A 26,481-nucleotide genomic window follows, 5' to 3' on the forward strand; every position below is an offset into this window, starting at 1 on the left:
AGTTTCATTGTCCACTGTCACATCACTAATATTTATTAACTAGGATGATGTCCAACAGAATACATGTCCACATGCACCAGGAGATAGCACAGAATCGTCATAGCAATATTATCTGGTGGGTACAAAGTGCAAGCAGTCCAGACATCCAACACAAAAGAATGGATAAGTAAACTGGTCCATTTACACAACAGAATACTACAAAGCAATGAAAATGAACAAGCTGACAGCTACATTCAATCACATGGATGACAAATGGAAGAAGCAAGACTAAAGAATATATCAAGTATGATTTCATTTATAAGAAGTTGCCAAACATACAGTGCTAAACTATACAGATGTATCTGGTGCATATGGCTGCACACTCAAGTGGTAAGACTATAAAGAAAAGCAAAGAAACGATTGCCTACAAAGTAAAGCTAGAGCTATCTCAGAGAAGAAAGGACAAGTGTGGGGAGAAGGTTGTGATTGTCAAGGGACCCACAGGGCTTTTGGCATGCTGGTCAAATTTTTCCACATATTTTTTCTTCAACCATGGGTGGCAGTTACAAGGGGTGTTCATTCTTACAACTATTTGTAAACTGCAGATGTCATGTTTATTTATTTTGAGAGAGAAAGAGAGAGAGAGCATGAGCGGGGAGAGAGGCAGAGAGAGAGGGAGAGAGAGAATCTCAACTGACAGTGTGGAGCCCGATGAGGGGCTTGATCTCACAAACCATGAGATCATGATCTGAGCCAGAAACAAGAGTTGGATGCTCAATCGACTGAGCCACCCAGGTGCCCTACTGTTATCACTTTAAGAATATTACACTTCACAGTAAAATACTTCCAAAAAAACCCATGGGTTACTTTGCTAAATATTAACTACATATAATATATACATATATGTGTGTGTATAATACGCACACTTTAAAACCTATTGGTTACAAGGGAAAAAAAGCACCGTGATTCAGTACAGACTTTTCTTGTTCCCTTCCTCTTCTGCTGAGCGAGTATTAAAAGCTCAAATGAGTTTAAAAAATGGAAGAGATAAGGGTTTAGAAGTTCACTAAAGAATACTATTCCCTGTCATGAATGTTATTTGAAAATGTGAAAGATTTATGTGACTTTTTGGCTGATGGTGGAATTGCATGTATATATTCTTAGTCTCTCCTTTGTTTATTGATAGAACTTGCCGATACAACTATGCAGAAGCAGTACTTGAGAAAAAACGGAGCATCATTCTGTCCTTACAGCTGTGACACAGAAGCAGCTTTACTTTGATGTTACACCTAATGGCCTACTCTTAAGTTTTCCTGCTTCCACCAGTAATGTTGATTCAAATCTTAGAATGTCTGCTTCCTCGGAAACACACACACACACACACACACACACACACACATACACATTGAACTAATCCAGCCATGTCCGCTTATAAGTTATTTCACTGGATTTAGGCCAAAATCAACCCATGCTCCTGAATTAGTTGGGTAATAGCTATTGTGTTACCTTTCAATCTATGTTACCTATGTTTAATCTATGTTAAACATAGATATGTTGATATCATATGGTGATATGATATCCTCAAAGCCTCTTTCAGCACTGATCCCATTACAAATCTTGGTTAACAGAGTGACATTATCAAACTATGACATATCATACAAGATAGAAAATGGGTTGACCAACTGCCCACCTCTATGCTCCAGAATGTATTTACTGAAAGGAACACAGAAAAATCTATATGGCAACTTTATTCTCCCAACTGGCATCATTATTATTCGATAGTTCTTGGGGAGGTCAAAATCAGTTTTACATTTAAGAATACCTGAATCTGATTTGTGCTCTTAGAAGATAAATTTCGGGGGCGCCTGGGTGGCGCAGTCGGTTAAGCGTCCGACTTCAGCCAGGTCACGATCTCGCGGTCCGTGAGTTCGAGCCCCGCATCAGGCTCTGGGTTGATGGCTCAGAGCCTGGAGCCTGTTTCCGATTCTGTGTCTCCCTCTCTCTCTGCCCCTCCCCCGTTCATGCTCTGTCTCTCTCTGTCCCCAAAATAAATAAACGTTGAAAAAAAAAAATTAAAAAAAAAAAAAAAAAAAAGAAGATAAATTTCATTTTTCAAAGTCAATACCACCAAGTAATGTTGTAGTAGAAACAACACAGAAGACAATGCAGGTTACTCTTGATCTAGCAAAAGTTCATCCACAGTGTAGCTTTCTTAAAGCAAATGATGATCCAGTGTTTGGTAAAATAACCAACAATACTGCTTAAGTCACATGTGGTCAACAGTCTGTCTACTTAATCTAACACTCAGAATCAGTGCCTTAAAGGCAAAATAATTATTTGTCTCTCTTTCTCCTGGCAAAGATAAATACTGAAGGAAAATGGGCATTTCTTTTTAAGCAATCTTAGAATGAAGTTGCATTATTCTAGTATTCTACCTAAGTACTATCTACATTCTAGCTCATTACATGGCTCAAAAATAGTATGGGTCAAATGATATTTCCCCAAATATAACTATATACTGTAAGAACATTATATAAGAGTTGTAGGCCATAACTCCTGTTTCCCAACATCACTATTATTGGTGATGGGTGACAGTGAATTAGGGTTCCCCAAAACATGACTCACAAACAAATATAAATTCTAAGACTTATTTCAAAGTCAAATTTCACTGTGTTGGGTTTAGTTACCATTTGGCTCATCTATACCATGACTGCCCTCACTTACAATGAAATAAAAACTGACAGTACAGAATATAATTTTTCTTAATGGAGAAGAAAATATGTTCTAGGACAAAATGTAAACTTCATATGTGAAGAAAGTGTTTTAACAGAGGAGGGATAACAGTATTACCTTACATTTGTGAGTAACTGGAATTCAAACCCAGGCCTTCTGATTTCCCGGCTGGTGTGCTTTCAAGACAACGCAGGGATCCTTAGCTTTCTCCATAATGACTTATCCAAAGTCTTCTGGTGAAAAAAAGTGATTGTAGAAAAGTAACTGCAACATCTCAGTCTTTTGTTTTTAATGACAAACATGTGTTCTCATTTGTTTCTACCACCTCTCCCAAGCGATTACTTCTAGAATAAAACATGAGGGAAAGAAACCATGCATTTTCTAGGCTAACTTTTTCCCTGAGGATTTTCCCCTGACATCTGAGGAATTAGAAGATCACAGCCATAGGCCTTCTTTCCCCACTGCTCAGCAGTAGTCAGTGACCAAGCAGCCAAGATCACCAAAGCAAGAACAGGATCTAGAGACTGTGAATATTACAGACAATTTTAATTGAACACTAGACCAGAAATTAAGTATAAATGGTTTCTAAATCAAATATGGTTTAAAATTAATTAAATACTTATTGCAAGAAGCTTACTTGTTAATTCATTAAAGTCAAGATCACACTTACTCAGATAATTTTAACTATCCAACAGCTTCAATTGCAATTTTACTTCCTTTAATTAATCTCTCTCAAGATACATATAGGCATACAGCACAACCATTATTTTATTGGGTTACAATATTGCTTTAATATTTTATAGGCCAGCATGGTGATTTTTGTACAATTGCTGGAGTTCTGAGTTTTGATAAAGGGTGTCAACCATGTAAATTCGCCACCAATGAGTAAAGAGTTGTTGCTATATTTAAAATTAAGCTTCCCTCAGTTTTTGGGCAGCCAGTGATTGTTTATATAAATAAGTAATGTTCTGTGTATATGCAGAAAATAAAATTTCAAATGCTTATCTTTGTGTCAAACTGTTTCTTTAAGCAAGGAAAAGAGACAATTCTCAGTCAATGCATACCCACTCTGGGTTAAGTATTTTCAAGTTGACTAACTTAAAGAAGGAATTCTAAAACAATCACCGAAAGCATGAAAAAAAATGTCACTCCAGTGGACCAGAGTTTCATTAAACTAGCTGTGTAAGAAGCTTTGTGTCTGAAAATGGAACAGAAAAATCTGAGACACAAAACTTATGCTATCAGGTAAAATTGCACCAAATAAAAATAGCTTAAAGAAATTACAATCATGTATTTCATATCCATCTGTGGTTTTTAATCAGCTAATTGTTGCCTTTCAATGATTGAATTCCCTCACATTCGGTCCCCCTGTTTAAGGTTCAAAGTTGACAAAATTGATAGAGAACTTGGAAAGCAGAGAATCTCCCACCAACGGCTAGGAGAGAAGTCCAGGAAGAAGCCACAGCTGTGTTTTCTTGCAATCACGAGGTAACAGCTGTCTAAATCAGTGATTCCCAAGCTTGTCTGCACATTGGAGTTACCTGGGGAGTCAAAACACTACTGATGCCTGTATTCCATTGCTAAAAAGTGTGATGGAATTGATCCGGGTGTGGCTTGGACTTTGAGATTTTAAAGAAACGTCTAGTAATTCTAACATGTAGACAAATTTGGGGGAAAATGGTATATATTCTTTTATATTTTTATCTTAAAATTTTTTGACTAATTAGGTTCATGTCTTTTTTAGCATACTTTCTATATCAGTCTCAGGCCATTTGGGGAAATCTACCAAAGTACAACTTGATGTGGCATATCCCAACTGTATATCCATGGAGGTAAACCAAGACCCTATAGCAAAAGTATAACATAATGGAATTACTCATTATTGTCAAAAGGAAAATAGAAGCAGGAAAGATAAAGGCATGAATAACTAAAATTTCATAAATTATTTCTTCATGACAATAATTACTAGTGTATGGATCTTTTTTTTTTTTTCAAATCCAAGGCCTAGAAACTTTGTTTGCCATTCTAAAATCAGACAGAAGTGGGGCGCCTGGGTGGCTCAGTCCGTTAAGCGTCCGACTTCAGCTCAGGTCACGATCTTGCAGACCGTGAGTTCGAGCCCCGCGTCGGTCTCTGGGCTGATGGCTCAGAGCCTGGAGCCTGTTTCCGATTCTGTGTCTCCCTCTCTCTCTGCCCCTCCCCCGTTCATGCTCTGTCTCTCTCTGTCTCAAAAATAAATAAAAAAAAAAGTTTAAAAAAATTAAAAAAAATAAAATAAAATCAGACAGAATTACAGAACACTGCCTACAAAAATCTGGCTTTAAGTGATGATCTGGATTTGTATGAGCTATTCGAGCTTTCCACTTTATCAGATGGAAAGGGGCAGCTGCTGGAAAAAGGAAGAGGAATAAGGAATTGGATCTTACACATGAATAAACCTGTGGAGATACTAAGTTCATTAATGTTCTTGTTGGCAGGAATCAAAATGACTTAGAGGCAGCCAAGCTGAATTACAGGTTTGATTTACTTAAGAGATACACGTTATGCGGACATCAGCATTTTATTTTTTTTACACCAGCCCCAAGGCAGGCTTGATGATGAGACAAAGTACAACCCTTTCTTTCGCAGGAAGATTCACTTCCTGTGTATTTCCCTGTGGCTTCTCTGCTTCCTGGAAGGTGGAGGTGAGTGGGGGGAGGTGGTAATGAGTTGTCTAGACTAGAGAAGAAAGAATTTAGTTTTAAAAGTTCAAAAGTGTCAGGGATTCAAAATAACAACATGTAACTTGGCTCTGAAATACACGGGGTTACAGGTTTTACACAGACTGAGGTGCTGAGCCAAATGTACTGCTCCTTTGAATTAAAAACAAATGACCAATATGGTCAACTAATATTTGACAAGGAGTCAAGAATACTCAACAGAGAAAAGACAGTCTTTTCAATGAATGTACTGGACAAGTGGATATTCAAATGTAAAAGAATGAAACTGGATCCATATCATAGACCACTCAAAAAAATTAACTTAAAATGGATTAGACTTAAATGTGAAGCCCTCAGCAGGGGCAGCTAGGAAACTAGTTGAAACTCCTAGAAGAAAACATAGGAATAAAGCATCTTTTTTTGTTTAATGTTTTCATTTATTTTGAAAGAGAGTGTGCACACAGGGAGTGGGGGATAGAGGATCCAAAGTCAATCAGGCTCTGTGCTGACAGCACAGAGCCCTACGAGGGGCTCAAATTCACAAACTGCGAGATCGTGACCTGAGTGGACATCGGATGTTTAATTGACTGAGCCACCCAGGTGCCCCAGGAATAAAGTATCTTGACATGGACTTTGGTAATGATATTTTTGAATATGACACCTAAAGCACAAGTGACAAAATAAAAAATATACAAGTGGGACTACATCAAATCAAAAAGCTACTGCACAGCCAAAGAAACTGTTGATAAAGTGAAAAGACAACCTACGGAATGGGAAAAAATATTTGCAAACCATGTATCTGATAAAGGGTGAATACCCAAGATACACAAAAATCTCATATAACTCAATAGCAAAAAACCTCCCAAATAAACTAAAAAATGGGCAAAGAACCAGAATAGACATTTCATCAAAGAAGATATACCAAAGGCCAATGGGTACATGAAAAGATGGTCAACATCACTTGTCATTAAGGAAATGCAAATAAAACCACAATGAAGTATCACCTCATGCCTGTTAGAATGGCCATCATCAAAAAATAAAGAGGTAACAAAAGCTGCCGTGGATGTGGAAAAAAAAGGAACCCATGTGCACTGTTGATAAGATTGTTAGGTGGTACAGCCACTAGGGAAAACGATACGGAGGATCCTCAAAAAAATTAAAAAATAGAACTACAACACCCATCGGTTTCCCTTTTGAGAATATAAGAACAAAAGAACAAAAGAAACAAAAGAAGAAAGAAACAAAAACACAAACTCAAAAAGATAGCTTCTCCTCCATGTTCACAGCGGCATTATGTACAATAGCCAAGACATGGAAACAATCAATAGATGAATGGATAAAGAAGCTGTGGTATATACATACAATGGAATATTATTCAGCCATAAAAAGTGAGGAGATTCTACCAGTTTTGTGACAACATGGATAGTCCTTGAAGGCATTATGCTAAATGAAATTAAGTCAGAGAAAGACAAATACTGTATGATCTCAACTTGTAGGTGGAATCTAAAAAAGAAAGAAAGATGTGTGAGAGGGAGAGAGAGTGGGTGATGGGCATTGAGGAGGGCACCTGTTGGGATGAGCACTGGCTGTTGTATGGAAACCAAGTTGACAATCAATTTCGTATTTAAAAAAATTGTTTCAAAATAAAATTAAAAAAAAAGAAAAAAGAAAGAAAAAAACATGGAAAAGATCAGACTTGTGGTTACCAGATGCAGTGAGTAGGGGGAGGGGAAAGTGGAAGAAGGTACAAACTTCCAGTTATAAGATAAATAAATACTAGAGATGCAATGTACAACATTGTGACTGTAGCTAACACTGCTGTATGAAAAATAAAAAGGTTTTTGAGAGTATATCCTGTGAGTTCTCATCATGAGAAAAGTTTTAACTTCTTTCTTTCTTTCTTTTTATTGTATCTATAGAAGATGGACATTAGCTGACCCTATTGTCATAATCAATTCACAAAATATGTAAATCAAACCAACTTCTGTATGCCTTAAACTTACACAGTGATGTAGGTCAATTATTTCTCAATAAAACTGGGAAAAAAGTGACCATAATGAGGATGTGGGATGCCACTATTCAAACCCTTTCCACTTCAGGGCACAATGCAATCTGATGTCAGTTCAAAATTATAATAGTTGGGCAAACCAAGGCATTACTACCCTAAGGAGGAAGAGGGGCAAAGGCACCTAAGGAGAAGAGTGTGGTGTGAGTGAACTGTAGTCAGTAGCCAAAAATAGTGAAACACAGATTATGCAGTACAATTTTAAAGGTTTCTTTGCTTTAGCGAAATTCTCAAGATCATTCTTGTCTTAGTAAGAGCTGACTGCACCAAAACACATGGAGACCAAACAGAAGCTATGCTCTCAATTATTTTAAAATACACAAAAATCATCCCCAGGATGTGCTCTTTTGGCAAGTCACATGGCAATTTGCTTTTCATTTCTAGTGCCAACTGCAACCAGTTGTTTCTTCTGAAGCTTTAAACTTAGATCTAACTCTGAACTGTTCATTTCCTTCTGTGTTCTGCTTTTGCTTCCCCCATATCTGTTGCCAAAGTTACAGTCTACCACCCACACAATTGCCAAGCCAGAACCCAGGAGTCATCATGGGCCCCTCCCTTTGCATTTCAGTGCATGTTTCCAGTCTTATATGTTATATATCCTGGTTAGCAAATTAATCCCCCCCTTCCCTTCGTCCCTTCTGCTACCGCTGCAGGTCATGTCATCATCCTAACTGGTCTCCATATCCCTAATTTAGAGTTCTGTCAACACTCCCCCTACCCTTCTGGATTTATCCTGCCCTATTAGTCAAATATGAACATACCACAGCCCTGCTTATTCTCTAAAAACTTTGAGCCTTTACTCTTGTACTCTTTGGCCTGCAATGTTTATTTCTCCATGATTCTTTTAAAGACTTTATTTTTAAGTACTCTACACACAATGAGATCACACCTCTGAGATCAAGAGTCACATGCTCCACCGACTAAGCAAGCCAGGTGCCCCCATTCTTCCATTTCTGATTCTAGGTCACTAGAATGTAAAAACATTTAGCTCCAGAATAACTTGCTGTCAAAACTTTTCTGACTTTATCACTGCTGTTAGGTGTTTCCTCTTCTGTGTTTATATTATTTTGTACATAACTTTATTGTAACATTTGCCACATTGTTGTCATTGTTTACCTGTTTGTCTTCTCTTCTGACTTACAAATGAAAAGTGAGCTCCAGCTCCCAATGTTACAGCTTGTACAGCTGCCACCCAGAGGGGGCTTCACTAAGTCAATTTATACTGAATCTGTGATTTTTCATCTACTCACTGGAATTACTTAGGGAATTTTTAAAAATACTGAGGCCTGGACCCATCCCAGACCAATTCAAATTGAATTTCTAGGGGTGAAGCCCAGGCATTTGAAGTTTTTTTTTTAAAAACTCCTCAGGTGATTTTAATGTCAGTGGTTGAAAACCACTGCACTAAATCATTGGTCTGGAAATGCCAGTTAAAGCTTTACCAGAAAACACAAAGTTTGAGGGTCTTTTGTGATTTATTTTTTTAAAGGACATTGTATTAGTTACTTCTGGTTGAGTAATAAATGACCCTAACATTTAGCAACTAAAACAATCAACACTTATTATTGCACAGTTTCTTGTGGTCAGGTATATCTGGCACAGTGGCACCCAGGGTTTTTTCGTAAGACTGCTTTCATGGTGTTAGCTGGGACCGTCATCATCAAGTCTTGACAGAGAGGAAGAGCTTGTAGTCAAGCTCATGCACAGTTATTGTAAGATTCAGTTCTTCACTGACAATTAGTAAAAGACTTCCTTAATATCCCTGCCTCTTTGTGCCGCACCACACAATGTGGCAACTGGCTTCCATTAAAGAGAGTGAGAAAGCAACAGAGGGTGAGCAAGATGGAAGCCAGAATCTTTCTGTAACCTAACCTTGGAAATGTCATCCCGTTGCTTTTACCATATTCTGTTAATCAAAAGCATGTCATTAGATTTAGCTAAACTAAACAGGAGCGAATAAAACAAAGGAACGGATATAAGCAAGTGGGTATCATTGCGAGCTATCTTTAAAGCTGCCTACCACAGATGTTTAATGATACTTGACTTAAAAATTAACCTATTTTATAGGAATCTGAACCAGATTGTCTTCAACTTAGGAGTACGCATGTCATTGGTCTTCTTGTAAAACTGATCGAGATGAACCAAAAATAAACTGACAGGGGTACTCTTTAATAAATTTATATTTTTTCTTTCATTATCTAAGGGTAGATGCATTAGCTTAATGCATTTAATGCCTTTTAAACAAGATAATGTCAAGGCAAGTCAGTGTGCATAACAGCCTTCACAAGGCCTTATGAATTAGGTCAATGTGCTTTTCCAAGATTAAAAATGCCCCTTTCTTTTCCTAAGTTATTCAAGTTCACAAAAAACAGGATACTTTGAGGATTTAACATATAATTTCTTTTTAGTGAAGGGCAGTTAACAGTAAATCTAAAGGTATAATACCAAGCAAAACAGGCAAATTAACATACTGACATTAAGCTGAAGAGAGTAATAAACTTTAGGTTTGCCTCTCATTTTAGAGGAAAAAAGGTAATGTACTGCACAACACTGATTACTGATCTTAATAACCAAAATTTAAGCTTTCCTCAGAGAGATACTATCATTACAGAAGAATCCATTTGTCTTTAGACTGCTTACCATTCAATGCTAAGGTGGAAAGTTGAAACTGCTTAATAATATTTAGCAAAACCATACAAAGTACTAAAAACAAAAAGAAACTGGTGTCAAAGCACAAATGATCTGCATACTTGGAAGTCTGATATTGACAGAACATTTACACAAAATCCTAAACTTAATTTATATCACCTTGTACCTCACCCCCAGGTTTTGGTGTAGAGTGCCAGCCTCCAGATTAAGAGTACTGCATTTAATAACACCTTTTTCCTTCAGTCATCTCCTAAATATTTGTTTTAAACTATTAGATCATAAACCCTGATGTGATTTTTAAAAAGGATATAATTGTAATACAGTGTTATAAAGATGTCACTGAGAAACTGTGCTTTGTGCATGGGCAGGAAAAGCTTAAGAACAATCTATTATAATTTGCTTTTTTTTTTTTAAGTTTATTCATTTTGAGAGGGAGGGAGAGAGAGAGTGAGAGAGGGAGGGAGGGAAAGAGAGAGAGAGAGAGAGAGAGAGAGAGAGAGAGATCATGTGTGGGGGAGGGGCAGAGACAGAAGGAGACAGAGAATCCCAAGCAGGCTCCTCACTGTCACTGGAGAGCCTGATGTGGGGCTCGAGCTCACAAACCTGTGAGATCAAGACCTGGGCCAAAATCAAGAGTCAGACACTTCACCTACTGAGCCACCCAGGCACCCCTGCAATTTGCTTTTAAAAAAGATTAAACTGCACCTTCGACGGTGAAATCTGTCCTTTCCTTCAGCTGAGAAACCAATTCTTAGTGCCATGATTATACTTACTAAGACCTAGGAAATAAAGCCATGATCAACTACTACTACCCAACAGAAACATTTCTGTGTCACCTATTATGTGAGTTACAGCAGACATGAAGTTTGAAGCTACTAACCTGGACTGTTGAAACTCTATAGCCCTTTAACAAACCCCCCTGAGCCATCCAGTTCTCCTGACCTAGACACACTTATTTGGGGCTTTAGTTTGAATTCATTAACCTTACTTATGAGATGGCTTTTCAGCTGCCAAACTGAGGGGTTGTAAACAGATAGGTCACCTAAACACCTGTAAATTTTCTTTTCAAGATACTATGAATTAGCAATTCTAGAACTACCTTCTGTGTACTTCAGCCTTGAGCAAATGAGTAAAATTATACTTTAAAGGTAATGGCAGCCAGAATTATTTTTATTAAGGGAATTACAAATAAGGAAAAGGGGAAGAATAGAAAGGAGTGATAGACTGCAGTTGAAGGCATCAAAACAAACTCATGGTTTTTAACAGGTATAAATACAGCTGTTTGTATATGTACGTATCTGCTAAGAGGGGCCACAAGCAATGACACAGCAGCAGCATGAGCAAACCCAGCACTCAGATCTTGGTTCCTGAATACCATTTTCCACGAAAAGAAAGCAGGGCTCCTTGCAAAAATGGCTGATTCCAGGGCTAGGACAGGGAAAGTATAAGATGAACCTGGAATATTTGACTGTATCAAAAAGCACAAAAGGACTCAAATTATGTTGAGTACATGACACATCTGGGGCTTCTAACACACAAAGGGAAAGTTTTGGGGCTCCAGTGGGCAAATGTGGGGCAATTACAACATCAAAATAATGGTAGTAATGGATTTAATCTGTTAACCAAGAATCCACAAGTCCATCTGCTAAAAATAAATAAATGAACAGAGAAAAACACTTCCTTTTATTACAGTGTCAACTAATAAACATAGATGGAATGATGGATTTAGAAAATCAGTCATTCACTCCAATAGGGACTTGGAGGAGGGGCAGGTTTAACTATTTCACGGTCAGGCATTGCCTTTACAGAACCCAGTGAGACATGACTAGAGCTGTTTGTCAATAGCTCTACAATTAACTGCTGCAGATGGCATGACCTTACTCCAGAATCCCAGGGGCCTTTATTACGATTCCCCAACTGGACTTGCCATATTCCACACTGCATTGTTCCCCACCACTGACACCACTAAGGTCTGCTTGATCACATGCTGCAAGTGTCTGTCAGGGCTGCTTGCACTGAAGCTTGAAACTGTTGCAGGAAACTTTCCTGCCCTGGCCCCATTCAAAATTGGCAGCCTTCCAAATTTCTTGGTAGAAGAGCCACAATATTATTCCTAGTTGTAGAATGCTTGGTCTCCAGAAGGAAAAGAGGCCTACAAAATGTTTTACTTCTTTGCTGTAGGGGCTGCAAGAGGCAGCAATTTTTCACTTTGGAGGAGATATCCTGTATTCCCCTGATGGTTAAACCTTTGCTAAAGTGACTGGTCTCTCAATCTTAGTGTTTATCTCCCATCCTCTAGGGTACACGTATCTTACTGATATGTTCAGCTTAGTAGCCACCTCTTGTGAATCTGCCCAACCACGTGATGTTCAGTAAAATGGACCAGTGTACTGTCATGAGGTTATTTAGGTGGTCCATATGTCTTTATTATATTATGACTGAGGATGGGAGAGTTAACACAGCCCTGAGGAAAAACTCAGTCTAAATGAAAAGTGTTACTGTTCTTTGTTAAGGTGAACTGTTTCTGATTCTTTTCTCTAACTGGAATGGAAAAAAACACATTGCCAAATCATTGACACACCATGTATCTGAGGCCTTACTAATCTGTTCTAGCAGTGAGTCCAGCATAGAACAGCAGCTGTGCTGAGTTATTACTTGGTTAACTCAGCAGTAGTCCATAGTAACTCTCCAGGATCTATCCAGTTTATTTAGGGGCTGGACTGTTACATTAAAGAAAGAGAATTGGGACCAGCACTCCCATATCTTTTAGGTCTTAAATGTTGGCACTCATCTTCATTATTCCCCCCAAATACAATATTGAGCCTGATTTACTATCTTGATGAGAGGGATGGGGGGTGGGTGGGTGTAGTTTCAGAAGGTTCCATTTGGCAATCCCCACTAGAACTCCTACTCCACAGACCAGGGATCCAATGTGGCAGTTACTCCAATTGCCACATAAATACTTGTTATGCACTTGAAGCCCACTGTGAGACTAAGTTTAGGCAGTACACCTGGTCTGGTAGGTGCCCATTATAACAGGAAGGCTGTGATGTTGCTTTAAATCTGCAGATGCCGACATCAACTCAAATCCTATGACCAAAAGTCCTCAAGACACCTGATTATTCCTCTTTCCCTGGTGTGGAGTCACTCAGATAGCCATAAAGCCATTTTGGAGAAATGTCATGTATTTACGTAGTTTCCATGGTGTGGTAGGGTTCTTCTTTGGGACCCATCCACATATTCTGTTCTAGATCTAAAAATTGTTTCAGGTCTGGGAACTAAGCAAGGGATCATGACTTTTTATTGCTGTCACTGCCCTCGGCCTCCTGTTCATCCATTCTTGCTTTTTAGGGTAAGAGATGTTAATCCGCACCCTCAAGGACTGCCCATCTATTTTGTCCCTAGGGAGACTAGGCTGTTTTAGCTGACTCTAGAACTCCTTGTGGGTCAAGCTCCTTTGGATCTAAGAATGGCCTTATGATAATTGTGACCTTTTAGCTTCTGGCAGTTAAGCAACACCACTGGCTTCATTACTTCAGGGCTCATTATTCCCGTGGACATTAATGAGTCAGCTCTGTGGCTGCTTCTCTTACCTTTATGCCAGGCCAGCAGAGGAGAGCTACCACCAAACGTCTTAGTGATGCTGATGATGCCTCTCTCACCAGTGCTCTCCTCATGGGCTTGGGTGAATGGTCCTCTCATGGAGTACAAGCCACCAGTAGATCTTCTGACCTTATGCGGTGTATCCATTCCAGCATGCCCATTTGCTCAGCCTCTTTATTCCTTCCTACACAGGCTGCCAGTGCAACTCAGACATTCTTCACTTTGCTGAGAGTTAACCCAGTTATTGACTTGGTTATTGGTTAGTTAGTCACTTGGCAGCCAAGAAAGGAGAAAGTGGGGAGAGGAGGAGGGCTATTGCCTTATGGCCAAGAGGGTTCTGTAGTATCTCCAGCACAGCAAACAAGCTAGTTCTTACTAGAGAAGGGCTACCTTGCAAGCCCTAAGGTTCTAGAGGGAAGAGCAGGGGCATCTATCAGGATGACACCATCCTATGTTTAGGATTCTAGATTTTCCCACCTTCACATTAACAGAACCAAGATACCTAAATACCAGGTTACCTAAATGCTCAAATACCTCTGGAGCTCTGTGACTCCAACAACTGGCTAGCTCTTCAGCAAGTGGTTCAACAGACTCTGTCCTTCTACAGGCGATAAAGACTATCACAGGGGCCCTCCAGATCTGACACTTAGGTACTCATGGTTTGTTAACAGCTATTTTTATTTTCCTTCTGCAGTGCTACTATACAATTTTACAGTAATCAGCCAACTCTGTTGTCTTTGTAGATGCTATTCCTCCCATATTTTTCAAATTCACCATATCAACACTGGTGAAATCTTTAGTAATTAATCTGTAGCCTTATGCCAGAAGCTCATTGCCAATTAGGGTGGCACCTTCAGGCCAGGAGATGGATGAGCCATTTCCAAATGTCAATTTTACCATCCCAGCAGCAAAGATGTTATTAAATATGTAAGATTTTTATTGGGTAAATATCTATGATTATATATCCCGATATATAATCGGGAGGTGGGGAGCCAGGAAGACTGGGTGAAATGTCACATCATGATGCAAGTCTGACTCTAAGTGAAAGAGAGAGGGAAGGAAGACTGAGTGGAAGGGTTCTAGAGGGCCAAGTTGCATAAAGAAGGCTTGGCAAAGTGATGGGAGAGTCCTTGTGTCCCTGTTGGCCATCAGAGGAGGCTGTGTCTCCCCAAAATGGGCCTTAGTATCTCTGCCATGCTCAGTCATTGAGCTGTGAAAGAAGTAAGGTCTTGGCACAAATACAGCGATGGATTTCAGAGCATAGCAGCTGGGATCCTGGTCACTTAAAGTCCTTGCAGTGGGGGTCTGTGAGGTGCATTCTCATAGTAGCCTCATGATCCTAACAAGAGGAACAGCTGGAATTCAAATTAGGTAGTTTGGTTCCAGAGTCTGTACCGCAACCAGTACCCTAAGAAGGTATCTCTTAGAACTGCAGAGGTCTGAAATAAATGGTCTTCTATCACGCTGGAAGATTTATATGGCAGGCTGGAACAGATTGGTAAGAATCATGAGGCTTCCTCTAAAGAGTCTATACTTCAGGGGCACCTGGGTGGCTTAGTCAGTTGAGCGACTGACTTTGGCTCAGGTCACGATCTCATAGCTCATGAGTTTGAGCCCTGTGTCGGGCTCTGTGCTGACAGCTAAGAGCCTGGAGCCTGCTTCAGATTCTGTGTCTCCTCTCTCTGTCCCTCCCCAGCTCATGCTCGTGCTCTCTCTCTCTCAAAAATTAACATTAAAAAAAAATTAAAAAAGAAAAAGAGTTTGTACATCTTTCTACATATATAGAGTGGGGAGAGGGGCACATCACAGATTAATGTATACAAATATATTCTGCATGCATTGCATACACACATGAATAATTTATAGACCCATATGCAGCTTTAGTTTCCTATGGTATAAAAAGGTTAGCCGACTTGAAAAGAGCTGCAACAGTGATTCCTGGCCTGCCTGAACAATAAGATGTATCATCCTGTATATGTGGTAAGATGGTCAAAAAGTGCTGACAAATCATTCATACCTTCCAGGATGTAAAAATCTGGGGGAAATATGGACTCAGGTAAATCCACTTTCCATCACTTGGTATAAGACCTTACTGTGGTATAAGGCAATCAAAAATTCATTTAATTTTTACTACTTTATTGCTAGTATTGAAAATTATCTCCTACCATCTTTATGCAAAGGCACTCTTTCCACTTATACTGTGTGTCAAATAGGCATTTACAGGCCAAATGAATGTAACCACTATTTATAACATAATTCGCTGGGAATCTGTGTAAGCTCCAACAATCAATTTATAGATGGTTTCTATAGACTACAACCTTCTCTAAAGAGGATACCACACAATTATTCATTAACTAGTTAGTGTTGCAAAAAACAAGTATTCTTAATTCTATTTTATGGACATGGGAACCCAGGCAGAGAAATAGTAAATGATTTTTTTGCTCCACATCATGAAATCAAATATGAACCTAGAACTAGAGACTAAATCAGAATCTTATACACCTATAGTCATTAATAATACAAAATCTACAACTGCAGTATAGTCCTGCAATAGAATATTAAAATTGAGAGATGAAAAAAATCTCAAAAGAATATGGGTCCAAACTTTTTTTTTAAACTTTTACTTTTTTTTAATGCCTACTTATTTTTGAGAGAGAGACAGAGTGGGAGCGGGGGAGGGGCAAAGAGAGAGAGGGACACAGAATTCAAAGCAGGGTCCAGGCTCTGCGCTGTCAGCACAGAGCCTGATACAGGCCTCAAACCCATGAATTGTAAGATCATGATCTGAGTCAAAGTTGGATGCTTAACCAATTGAGCCACACAGGCACCCTGGTTCAACTTTCTTTATAATGGCAGGTATTATTATTATCTGACTACAGAGAATGGAAAATTAGTTGATCAAGGCCAAATCTAAAAATGAAGAAAAACTCCAAATTCAAACCCTCTAGAAACTCATACACAACCACTATTATTTATTTTACTTCAAGAGTACATATGTGAATCAGAATTGAGTTTTTAGATTTTAGACTGTTTCGTTTCCTGACTTAAAGCCTAAAAACACAAACTGTAAACTCAGCAAGAGCAATTTATGAATTTGGGAGTAGGAGATGTCTGTAAGCGATGGTATAGAGAACATAAACCATATATATTTATAGCCTGGCACAAGTAAATTTTGTTTATTTTATAAACTAGATTCCAAATATACACACTATACTATGAGGGCTATTAAAGGTACAAACTAGCTTTTAGCATTAGACTTTGGGATGCGATTTCAAACAATGATTTCTTATATTCTCTAGTTTTGAAAGATATGGTTGTAAGATTTTAAAACATACTTATAATTAGAATCAGTGAAAGAATTTTACTAGCAAATAACTACTTGTTACATATCAGAAGTCTTTTTTAAGTCTGACTTACTAGCACTTGATAAAAAGGCAAACTATACTGTCCCTTAGTTCACCAAGAACTTGACTTACCTTACTACATTAACATATACAATAACTACAGATCTATAATACTTGTCATAGGAAATGGAAGAATGCAGGTCAGAATCGATGTTAAAAATGAACTTCAAAAAAAAAAAAAAAGAACTTCAAATTTGGCTCTTGAGCTTTGTGACAGTCCAATCAAAAAGAGGCAAACCTCTTACTATCGAAAAGTGGCTTTCAAAAGTTTTTTAGAATCACATTGTAAAATATCTTACATGGGACTTTATATAAAGGGTACTACATGACATGGAGAACAATGTCCCTGACATTATCATATAGCAAATATGGTTAAAATGTTTTATATGGTTACTTCAAGAAGCTTGTTTAGGTGAAGGTGAAAGTTTCTCATTAAAATTCTATCCAGTGAAGGTGATATTGCTAAGGGCTACTTTTGCCATAAACGTCATTTTTACACTGAAAGATTCTGACACATGGATTAGTTTTCCCAACTGGGATAGCAATTCTTATTTAATGGCTAGAAGACCCCAGCACAGAAATAAAAATTAACTTAACATGCCTAATACAATTACCTCATTTAGGGACAGGCCTAAAATTTGAAACCTCTAGATTCAGCAGCAAAGCTTAGAATCTGACAATTTCAACAGCACTGTAATCCAAGGCTTCAGGAGGATTTACTGGAAATTTTAAGCTTCCAAAAGGATGCCCTCCAACTATAAGGTATTAGTTTGCTGCAAGCACATGTATAGTACATTCTGAAGACAAAGAACTGTAAACAGTTTCAGTTTTGAAAAAGCAGATTTCAGTATTATGTTAGAAAAAGTTCTATCAAGTACCCAAAGCAGCAATATGTAACTATCTGTACTGACTACTGTGCTCAAGTGTAATGAATGTTTCTAAAATGTATGCAAGAGGCCATGGGCAGCAAGGAATAATAAACGAGAGAAGTATCTGCTATTTTAATCTAAGTATTTCTCCTGCAATCTGCATTGGGAATAATGAAGTTGGAAAATATCTAGAGAGGGCATCTAGTCTGCAAGTACACTTTTGCCCTATTTTCAAAGATCTCTATTCCAGCTTGCTCTTATCTTAAATCTTAGCACCTACAATCTAGGACCAATTCCTTCTATCTCATCAATGAAGATGTTCTGCCATGTTCCTTATACGTATTTTTACATACTCGGAAATTAGTAAGCAATTAGTGTTCTTTCATTAACAAGATAATCACAATTACTTTACCTTTCTCCAAACACCTTATTTACTAATCTTTAGGCCTCTTCTTAATGGGGCATCCCTTATTACCTTGAAAACATACAAGTGTTTGGTACTTTAATACAGACTTCACAAATTCACAGGATTTGGGTTATTTCATGATTTGTACAAACCACAAATTAAAACAGTTTTATCTGTAGGTAGCGATGCTACATCTTGGAATCAATTATTCAAAACAATATTCTAGGTACCAATGTAAGTGATCCCACATAGCTTACTTTCTAGTGGGAAAAACAGACGACAAACCAGTAAACAAGTTGTCAGACTGGAGTGCTATGAAAAAAAAATTAAAGTGATAGAGGTAAAGAGGGCTATTGTGAGGAGGTAGCGTCTGCCCTGCAAAGATGAGAATAATGTCCCAAGCAATTTTGGGCCAAAATAGGTTAAACTAGTTATTCTGCTATATATTTATATGCATTCCTTCTGAATTATACAAACTTGCACCGCTCCCTCCTGAATGTTCTTGTTCTTAATTTGAAGACTAATTCTATCTTATAAAAGGTTTTCATTACATCCTTAATTCGTGTATCTGAGAAGTTGAAGACATATGCCTTCTCATTTAAGCAAGTATTTTATAATATTAGCTCATTATTTTAGTATGCATTTCTTCCAAACTATATTTAACAATGGGTGAAAAATAACAATATTTGAAAAAAATTCCTTGGGTTAGGTCTACATGGATATTCTAAAAAATAGAAATCTTGTGATGCATTGTAAGTAAAACAGGCTGAAAGCAAACGGGCAGAATAGGACCTATTCAGAAGATGAAACTGAAGGGAAGATGGAAGATGGAGTTAATTACTGAGGGAGAGGTCTAATAGTAGTGAAAGCCCAAAAGAGAAGTAGAGGTTGAAAGAGATCAGGTATGTGAGATGAAGAGACAAATCAACTGGCAAGGGTGAAGAGAACCTTTTGCACCACACTAGCTCTTTGAGACATGCTGCCACCACCTGGGCAGTAAGAAATTATGAAGTACGGAAAAATTTTAGTTGTGATCGTCAGTTAACAATTATAGAATCAAAACATGTACTTTCATTTTATGAAATCAGTACTTTTTGACAAGTCTTTGGATATTAAAGAAGAGCTGGGATTTTGGCCAGATGTGTTTAGAATCCTGCTCTACTTTTCAGGTCTCTGATTCCTTATCTGTAAAATGGGTAGAAGAATACTATCATTTGGGGTTGTTTAGTCTCAGGATTAGTGATAATAGATATGAAGCATCTAGACCAGTACCTGGTACATAGTAATCACTCAATAAATAGCTTTTGAGAAATTATTCTTCTTCAGTATGATCTTGCAAGTACCGCTAATACCTGATTACTTTTTAAATCACGTAAGTGTGCATTTTAAGACATGTATTTTAATTATGTTTCAATGAAAGGAAAAACTCACAAAATAAAATTTAGGGAAGAAACCAGTTTCATCAAATTAAGTCAAATATGTGAAGATAAATAAGCACAAAATGTTGAACAGGTAAGAAAATTCTCAAGATCTTTAGTCAAGTGTATATTATTATAACAGAATCTTACTCAGATTTTACTCATTCACAATTTTTTTCCATTCACAATTTGACATGAGTCCAGGTGAAATGCGACTTTATACCATACAAGAGAAAAAGACTTTGTAAACAAATGAGAGTAGGATTTATCTTAAGAGAAAAAAGAAAAAAATGATTAAAATTTTGTAATGCTCCATTTTCAAAATACAAGAACAATAAATAGTGTGAATAGGGAAGGTGGTGTATACACTACACAGGAATTATGTAAAGACAAACCCTCCTTAATAGTGTAAGGTTTTTAAAATTTGGTTCATGAATAAGATTTCTTAAAAATAAATACAAGCAGAGCTTATTTCCTAGTTATTCTAAGTTGGCATTCTAAAAGACATTTGAGAAAGAATAAAAGCCCAATTCAGGATCTTTCCAAATAAATAAGATCTTAAGAAAATTGGCTATGTTTCCACTAAATTCTTTGTTTTGTTGCTGTTTATGAATCACAAGTTAGAAAAATGGCCAAATTCAGCCCAAAGGACAGAATTTTAAAGCTGAAAGAACACCAGAGACAACCTAGTACACTGTCCACATAAAGAAGAGGAAACAGGCTCAGAGTGACTTATCAGTGTATACAGATCAGCAGAGACCAGGCCTGTGAAACTGAACTCACAGGCTTCCACTCCTCACTACAGAAAATAGTCCACAGTATCTGAACCAATCTTGAAGCCACCTTTCATCAACGCGATGTAGGTTGCAGTAAAGGGCTCGGCTGTGGGAACGCCTATGCTATTCCTGGGCTTACTTACATCCTGTCCTGGAACTGAAAACTAGATCAGTAGCACTAAGCTGTGAAGGCATGGTCTACACTACAACCAAAGGGGAACGGAAGCTTCTTTCTTTCTTACGCACCTTTTCTTGCAACCCAAGACTCTTACGCGTTTTACAAGGGAAGCAGCAGAGCAAACCACTGGAAAGGCAATAATTGGGTATACTGTGTATACAAGATGTAAACAAAACAAACACATCTTGGCCTCTCGAGTGAAGGATGTTAAAATACGATCTGACCCCATCCGGGAATTCCTTTTTGAACAAGTTTTTGGAAATCACATAGTTACCTCCAGCAAGTAAAGTATTCAGTATACACAATCCAGTGACTGAGTCTGCTTTTTCTGGCTACTACAGGTACAGGCTAGGTCCAAGCAGCACAAGCTTTGAAACCATCGGCCAAGTTTTCAAACAAGAATGAGTAAGAAAACAACTGCTGCTAATACAACATACAAACATTAACATATGCCCAACGAACAGTATTACAGATCACTAGATTATTTGCCAAAAGCCTGTTCCCTGGTAAATAATAGTTACTGTTGTTATATCTATTTATACATGTCACAGCTTGCTCCTCAAAGAGAACATGCTATAGTCTTTCGAGAATAAAAACCTGCTTTATTTGGCACACAAAAGTGAAGAGGTCTTGCAACATTCGCAGAGGTAGTCAAACAGAGCCGTTCAGGGCAAGCAATCACATTTGCTCGCAACCAAGCGAGAGTTAATCTCTCAGTTCCTGTAGACTAGAAGACAATATTAAACTCACTCTATCTGCTTGTTGACTTTTGAATCCCTTTATTTGTGTACTGAAAGAACAAATATCTCTGTGGGAACTCTATGCCCAGTTTATTTGTCAAGTTTACGTTGGGCAAGTATCGACCATTTGTGTATTTGTGTGTGTATGTGAAATGAGTTAGGTTCTCAAATTAAAAACAAACAACAAAAATCCCTCCTCACACACATGGCTGCATTTTCCTTTAGTAACAAGCTTCAGTGGATCCACCAAGGTCCAGCTGCTTCACTGTCTCCAGTAGGTGAGGCTTTAACTATTGTCCAACCAGAAGACGAGAGGGGCAAGGGGTGGGTGTGACCCAAGAGAAGAAACTCGCCAGAATCCTTCAACAGCCGCTGTGTGACCCTCACCTTGGCTTTGGGCGGATTGTGGAGACCAACTCCTTTCTTGCCGCCGCTCTGGGGTCTGTTTCCAGGAGCTACAGACCTCACCCACCGGGGCCCTCCATCAAGGGTGTGGCTCCAGCATTGGAGGGGGCTGTCCCCTGGCAGGCATCGGGGGCAAAGGCAGAGGGTCCTCAGGGTTCTGGACCGGCTTCTGAAGGCCTGAGCCCACCTGCGCCTTCACGGTCGCCCCTTCATCTCAGGAGGAGGCGCGGGACTCCGGCTCCCGGCCAGAGACCAGCCAGGGCGCAGCCACACAGCCCGCGCGGCCTCACCTGCCGCTCGCCCGTAAGCAGTGCGCCGCCCTACCCCGCCTCTCCACCCCCGCGAGTCCTGGAAGTCGAGGTCCCGGGACCCACACAACAATGGCGCAGCCGGAAACTGGCCCCTCGACTTCCTCAGGCCCACTGCGGGCTGGGGCCGGCCTGTGGGCGGGACGGGAAAGCAGCGGCTTCCGCCTTCCTGCTTCCGGCCTGGAGGTGAGTTGGGAGTAGGGGTCCGAACCCGAAGACCCGGCCGTGATGCGGTGGGACTGGTGGCGGCCGCTACAGTTGTTTTGTCCACGGCCCAGAGGAGGCGGCCACTGCACTGGCGGACTGAGCCAGGATTCCCGGGGGCCACCCGCTCTCCGGGACCCGCCGGGCCAGTGCCCGCCGAGGCCGAGGGGAGATTGAACGTGGCCCCCTGGGGCCGGCGGCCGGGTGAGGTAGGGGGAGCAAGAATGAGCAAGGGGAAACAAGGGTGGAAGGGGCTTGTGATGGCGTGAAATACCATCAGTTGCAGCTTCGGGAGCCGCGCAGCACTGGTTTGGAGAGCAAGCCCGGTGGAGCCCTTACGCAAGGAAGAGGAGTAATATTTATTCCTCCAAGTGTGGGAGGCGCGCGTGTTTGGGTCCGAAAGTGAAGTGCACGGGAGCCTTGGTGGCTTATGGACGATAACTTTTTTGTGTTAATGGCTAAAACTTTGCCACAAAGCATGTCCTTCACTTCCGCGTGCCTCGTTTTTTGCAAAGTTCTTATGCTTGCCTTAGTTAATTCGTTACCGTGCTGGAGAAGCTGAAGAAACAGATGGACCTCTTGTGTACGTTGGGGCCTACGAATTCAAGGGTAGGGGACAGAAGCTAGAGTATTTAACAATATCCTAGAGTCACTTTAATTAGTGTTCTCTGTTGAAAATACATGAAGAGGGGCGCCTGGGTGGCGCAGTCGGTTAAGCGTCCGACTTCAGCCAGGTCACGATCTCGCGGTCCGTGAGTTCGAGCCCCGCGTCGGGCTCTGGGCTGATGGCTCAGAGCCTGGAGCCTGTTTCCCATTCTGTGTCTCCCTCTCTCTCTGCCCCTCCCCTGTTCATGCTCTGTCTCTCTCTGTCCCAAAAATAAATAAATGTTAAAAAAAAAAAATTAAAAAAAAAAAAAAAAAAAAGAAAATACATGAAGAGACCGGTGAAAGGATATTAAAACCGGTGGTAGTTTTCTTGAGTGATGGGATTGTATTTTGTGGTGGTTTTCTGAAAAGAACACGAATTGTAGAATAGACCCCAAAACCGTTAAAGAATAAAGCGAGGTATTTGATTTTGTAATTATGTACCTAGCCCTATAAATTAGTGACAAAAAAGTTCAAGACCTAGGAATGGATATGCTGTAATTTTTTTTTAATATGCCAGTGAGCTTCATAAATAATTTTATTTTTGAAGTAATGTAGTAAAATGCTTGTAATTACTCCAGTAATTAGGATTTTCTTAGAGGGCGTTTGCAGTTGTAGTAATGATTTCTTTCTTCACATTAGGAGGAAATAAATATTCAATGTCTTTGATGTGCCAGGCAATTTTAATATGTCATTTATAGATTGCATATATAGAATTTCAAAGTAACTCCATTTGAAATTGTATTCAAATTATCCTGAAAGTTGTAACTGAAACATTTTTTCTGTTATCTGTTCTTTTCAACCCACCCAGTATACAGGATTTAAATCTTCTCTCACAAGTGTATGGTAGAGCTAAAGAAGAAGAAGACAAGCAAGGGTCATCTGAAATTGTAATTGGCTCACTAATCGCAGGACAAAGTTGGAAATAACTACTCAAGCATAAGGTAGATGACTTTTTAAATCCCAGCTGAAATTGTGGATGTATATACACCCATTCCTACCCAAGTGTTCTAATTCTCACCTTTGAATAGAGGTTGACCCAAACATGAAAGGTTGAAAAGCCTGTGAGGCAAAATAGAAAATGTCACTCAGATCCACACCGTCCTTCCTTAACAGATGGCCCTCCCATATCGACTCAAAATGGTACAAAATGCATGGCACCTGTTGTGGGTAATTTTCTCCTTTATTAAATTCTGTCCTCAAGTAGGAGTCCTCAGAGCCAAAAGAGTACATAAAATAGCATGTGGCTTTTTTGCTCCTATTTCTTTGCAAATGAATGTAGATATTTTCATGGCTCCCATAGCTTCTCCTCTTCATTCCTGGAAACAGCCATCCATTACATCTCTTTCTCCTGGCCTTTCATGTACTCCATGGTTTGTCCTTTTCAAACACCAAATTTGATGATTCATACTTTTGTTAATTAGTACATAAAAGTACTAAGGTATTGTCCAAAAATGACAGACAGGATTCAGCTGTTGTCTGGAATGAGTGTTTAAAACTCAAAATTCTTACAAAAGTCGACTGCTAATAAAATGTGTCTTGACTATCAAGAATGCGTAGTTCCTGTGGCATATTGCACGTGGTTTTTACTTTTATCTTTAACTTTACATCTTTTAAGTGTTATCATACTTGGATTAGTTTTTTTTAACTGGAGATATCAGTCTTTATTAAAATAGTACATTTAATGCTTTTTAAAAACAAGAAACTAATGAGTGAAAATGGAATTCTGAGTTAACTGATTGTATGATGTAACTTTTTCAAAATTTGATTAACCACATAGTCTTTTCTCTCGTTGCCTCCCTCCTCCCCTTTCCGAAGACACTACCAAGATGTTTGATATAAAGGCTTGGGCTGAGTATGTTGTGGAATGGGCTGCAAAGGACCCGTATGGCTTCCTTACAACGGTTATTTTGGCCCTTACTCCATTGTTTCTAGCAAGTGCTGTACTGTCCTGGAAATTGGCCAAGATGATTGAAGCCAGGGAAAAGGAACAAAAGAAGAAACAAAAACGTCAAGAAAATATTGCAAAAGCTAAACGACTAAAGAAGGATTGAAGGAATGAACAGGCTCTATAACCAGAGAAAAATCACTTGGAAAATTAAGCAGCTTTGGAAGGACCCACTGAGGTTTCTTTTCTGATTTTTATGACAGTAATTTGTAGTCACTGAAGTCTGAGCACATGGAAGGATCATGTTAGTTGTGGCCTCTACTACTGCAACTTTTAGGCTTTGGTATAGAAGTCTGTTGACAGTTATTGTAAATTGGCATTTATTCTATAAATTCTTTATAACTGACTTAGTCATTTGCCATTTTGCAGCTTATGTACTGAAACGAAAACATCCTATGGAGAGAAATGACTATACATTATGAATTCTTTTCAAATAATGGCTTAGAATGGGGCCCTTTCTGGACAAAAGGAGTTAAGAATGTAAAAATCAAAACTGTCCTGAGGTGAAAAGTGTGCTTTGGCTTAAAAGGCATATAGTATATCTTTTATCATTATTGCTTATTTCTTGGAATAGAATCATTTCTGGCTTTCTCAAAGCCACATATTAACTAATGACTTTTTGCGTTCTGCATTTTCTCATTTTAGCCCTTGAGATAATTATCAGACATTCTGCATTTTTTAAAATCTAATTTTATAAAGAATTCTCTTATTGACTATATAGAATACCACCTACCAGATATAACAGTTTTTGTACTTATGAACACTACCATTTTCTTAGAGATGTCTTGTTGAGTAGAATAACACTATGATTTAAAGCTTGCAGTAAAAATGCCAAACCTTGTGTTACCTTGGAACCAGTTTACTCTTTCTTGTGCTGAGTAGAAATGTGAAGTAGTTAAAATGTCTTATCAGATAATTTGCTCATTATATAGATGCCATTTTTTGTTTTTCTTCCATTCTTTGCTTTAACTTACCTAGTAGTGATATTCTACTTTCTGATGAAACAGGTTCATGGTGAAAATTAAAATTTCAAATTTCTTTTAAGGAATTCTTAAAAAGTAATAGTTAAGTTGTAATTCCTAAGTGGTAAAGAAAGGTTTAACATTTGGAAAAATTTTGGTCATCATACCAGTAATTAGATGAAAAAGGTAAATTATGTCAAAATGAGATATGTGTTAAAATTAGAAATAAAGAGCTAAAGGATCTTTCCTTTGGTTAAGTAGATAACTGGAACTTTTTACTATTAAACAGGCTTTTATAAATGCATAGTCCAGTAATTTTATTTGCTGTCAGTATATAATAGCTTATTAATGTTTTCCTCCCCTCTGATAATGAAGTTTAAATTACAAAAAATTGTCCACCAGCTTTAGTTTAAAAATGGAACTAGATATTGAAATAAATTTGATACTTTTTTATAAAAAGGTCCTGTTTTTTTTTTAAGGGGGGCTAATA

The 26,481-nt window shown here is 38.7% G+C and overlaps 2 protein-coding genes across 2 annotated transcripts; both read left to right on the plus strand.

Annotated features, from left to right (window-relative positions):
• The first annotated feature begins 3,844 nt into the window (after positions 1-3,844).
• LOC147584370 (uncharacterized) lies at positions 3,845-26,295 on the plus strand. Its single transcript, XM_086716329.1, has 8 exons — positions 3,845-3,894; positions 4,090-4,200; positions 4,457-4,544; positions 5,291-5,396; positions 13,730-13,987; positions 21,803-22,418; positions 23,893-24,025; positions 25,017-26,295. Exons 1-7 carry the CDS (start codon positions 3,845-3,847, stop codon positions 24,008-24,010), a joined length of 1,347 nt encoding a protein of 448 aa, XP_086572455.1. The 3' UTR covers positions 24,011-24,025; positions 25,017-26,295.
• Positions 24,198-26,295, plus strand: SMIM15 (small integral membrane protein 15). Its single transcript, XM_025924500.2, has 2 exons — positions 24,198-24,251; positions 24,900-26,295. Exons 1-2 carry the CDS (start codon positions 24,236-24,238, stop codon positions 25,133-25,135), a joined length of 252 nt encoding a protein of 83 aa, XP_025780285.1. The 5' UTR covers positions 24,198-24,235; the 3' UTR covers positions 25,136-26,295.
• Positions 26,296-26,481: the final 186 nt, after the last annotated feature.

The sequence above is a fragment of the Puma concolor genome, chromosome A1, assembly GCF_028749965.1.
Source record: "Puma concolor isolate L17-30 chromosome A1, mPumCon1.1.hap2, whole genome shotgun sequence".
NCBI lineage: Eukaryota > Metazoa > Chordata > Mammalia > Carnivora > Felidae > Puma > Puma concolor.